Source organism: Eurypyga helias, unplaced genomic scaffold (assembly GCF_000690775.1).
Source record: "Eurypyga helias isolate BGI_N326 unplaced genomic scaffold, ASM69077v1 scaffold20663, whole genome shotgun sequence".
Lineage (NCBI taxonomy): Eukaryota > Metazoa > Chordata > Aves > Eurypygiformes > Eurypygidae > Eurypyga > Eurypyga helias.
Window position 1 is genome coordinate 3,313 of NW_010243339.1, and position 410 is coordinate 3,722.

The following is a 410-nucleotide window of genomic DNA, read 5'->3' on the forward strand; positions in this document are numbered from 1 at the left end:
CTCGGGTGGAGCTGTTTGAAGGGCTGAAGCCAAGAAGCGTCCCGTGGCGTGGCAGACCCTCCTTTGCCAGGAACCACCTTTGCAGCAGCAGCGTCTTCTCCAGCCTCGTAGTTGTCTTTATTTTCATTTCTCTCTCTCCCAGCTAGGCCAGGGAGGGAAGGCAGCCAGCAAGTTGGTGGTCCCCAGTTTCGGGCACTCCTCGGGTCATCCCGAGTTTAAACTTCCTCCTCCCTTCCCAGGAACCAGGTGACGTGTCTGTCGGTCTCCACGGACGGCAGCCTGCTGCTCTCCGGCTCCCCCGACGAAACCGTCCGGCTGTGGGACATCCAGAGCAAGCAGTGCCTGAGGACGATGAATCACAAAGGTGGGCACGGCCTTATCCCCGGGATCCCTTCCCTGCCGCACCTCCC

The 410-nt window shown here is 60.7% G+C and overlaps 1 protein-coding gene across 1 annotated transcript in view; it reads left to right on the forward strand.

The window, feature by feature from the left end:
• Positions 1–364, forward strand: part of LOC104507937 (WD repeat-containing protein 18-like) — a gene marked incomplete at both ends in the record, with an annotated part of 2,554 nt that extends 2,190 nt beyond the window's left edge. The window contains one exon of the mRNA XM_010149379.1: positions 240–364. Within this exon, the coding sequence (XP_010147681.1) occupies positions 240–364 (125 nt within the window). The remainder of the gene's footprint in view (positions 1–239) is intronic.
• Between the last annotated feature and the right edge of the window lie 46 nt (positions 365–410).